We start from the raw sequence: 1,301 nt of genomic DNA on the forward strand, positions 1-1,301 counted from the left end.
ATGCAACATCCTGACTTTGCTCAGCCTCCCGAGGGCTGGAGCCTGGTCCTGTGGGTGCAGTCGTAGACTGGCCTCAGCTCGCTCTGCCCTGCACAGGTGGGGACGCAGTTTAAGAACAGCCTGAGCAGCCTGCTGGAAATCCTCGTCTCCAAGGAGCCTTCCTATATCCGCTGCATCAAGCCCAACGACGGGAAGGAGCCCAGTGAGTCCGAGGCCCTGAGAACAGCACAGCAGTGGGTTTGAATGGCGTGGGTCAGGCCCCTCTGCCCCGACGTGAGTTTGATGGATTGGAGGGTGGGAAGGCCCTGAGTGAGCGCTGCTCAGACACCAGTCGTCTGAGGAGCACCAGGACTAGCCTGGAAGGCACTCGGGTCAGGACGGACGGGGATGGGTGACAGGTTTCCAAACTAGTGTGTGGCCAGGGTGTTTGCCACAGCCTCGCTGAGATCGGTGACAGTCACTCGGTCGCTGGTGTGCGGAGTCCGAGTCCCGGCAGGGAACTTGAGTGCGTGGATCGTCTGGGAAGAAGGCAGTGGGAGCAATGGGAACCAGGGAAGGCATGGCCTCACCCAGCGGGCAACACTCCGCCTCTCCCTTAAGTCCTGTGCTGCCAGGCCCCGAGTGGCTAAACCTCTTTACTTCCCAAGGGCAACCACCAACCCAGAGGTTCCTGTAGAAGTTTCCCATTTACAATGGAAAACAGCCACGCCCATGACCTCTGAGTCAAGGCCGACCCAGAGTCTGCTTGCAGGCCCAGTAGAACTGGCCACTGACTCCAAGGCCGTCACCCTGACCGAAGCAGACTGCCCCATCTTTCTCCCGAGGAGCGGCTGGTGGGTTTGAACCGCGGACCTTCTGGTTGGCAGCCCCAGTGCTTAACCGCTGCTCCTCCCTGGCTCCAGAAACAAAGCCAGGACAGAAAGAAATGTGCCCATGGGCTGCGATCAGAAAGGTCAGCCATTTGAACCCATCAGCCATTACTGCAAGAGAAAGACCGGGATTTCTCCTCCCGTTGAGATTGGTGTCTCAGAAAACCGGGGTTGTTCTGCCCCATCCTACAGGGTCGCTGTGAGTCAGCATCGACTCGGTGGCAGTGAGTGTGGTTTGGGGGTTTGCTGGTTCAGTGCAGCGCCCGGGCGCCCGGCTTGCAGCCTCGGGTCGGAGTTGAACAGGAGCAGCAGGGTCCTGTACTGACTGCCCCCGCTCTGTCTTTCCCAAGGCAAATTTGACTACTGCCTCATCAAGCATCAGATCAAGTATCTCGGGCTGATGGAGCACCTCCGCGTGAGGCGGGCTGGCTT

At 59.3% G+C, this 1,301-nt stretch overlaps 1 protein-coding gene across 1 annotated transcript in view; it reads left to right on the forward strand.

Annotated features, from left to right (window-relative positions):
• Nucleotides 1-1,301, forward strand: part of MYO1H (myosin IH) — a 54,324-nt gene that overhangs the window by 42,645 nt on the left and 10,378 nt on the right. Inside the window, exons 14-15 of the mRNA XM_004709646.2 lie at nt 97-202; nt 1,220-1,297. Of these exons, the coding sequence (XP_004709703.1) occupies nt 97-202; nt 1,220-1,297 (184 nt within the window). The remainder of the gene's footprint in view (nt 1-96; nt 203-1,219; nt 1,298-1,301) is intronic.

This window comes from Echinops telfairi, unplaced genomic scaffold (assembly GCF_000313985.2).
Source record: "Echinops telfairi isolate 266 unplaced genomic scaffold, ASM31398v2 ScPeMD7_7412;HRSCAF=8450, whole genome shotgun sequence".
Taxonomy (NCBI): domain Eukaryota; kingdom Metazoa; phylum Chordata; class Mammalia; order Afrosoricida; family Tenrecidae; genus Echinops; species Echinops telfairi.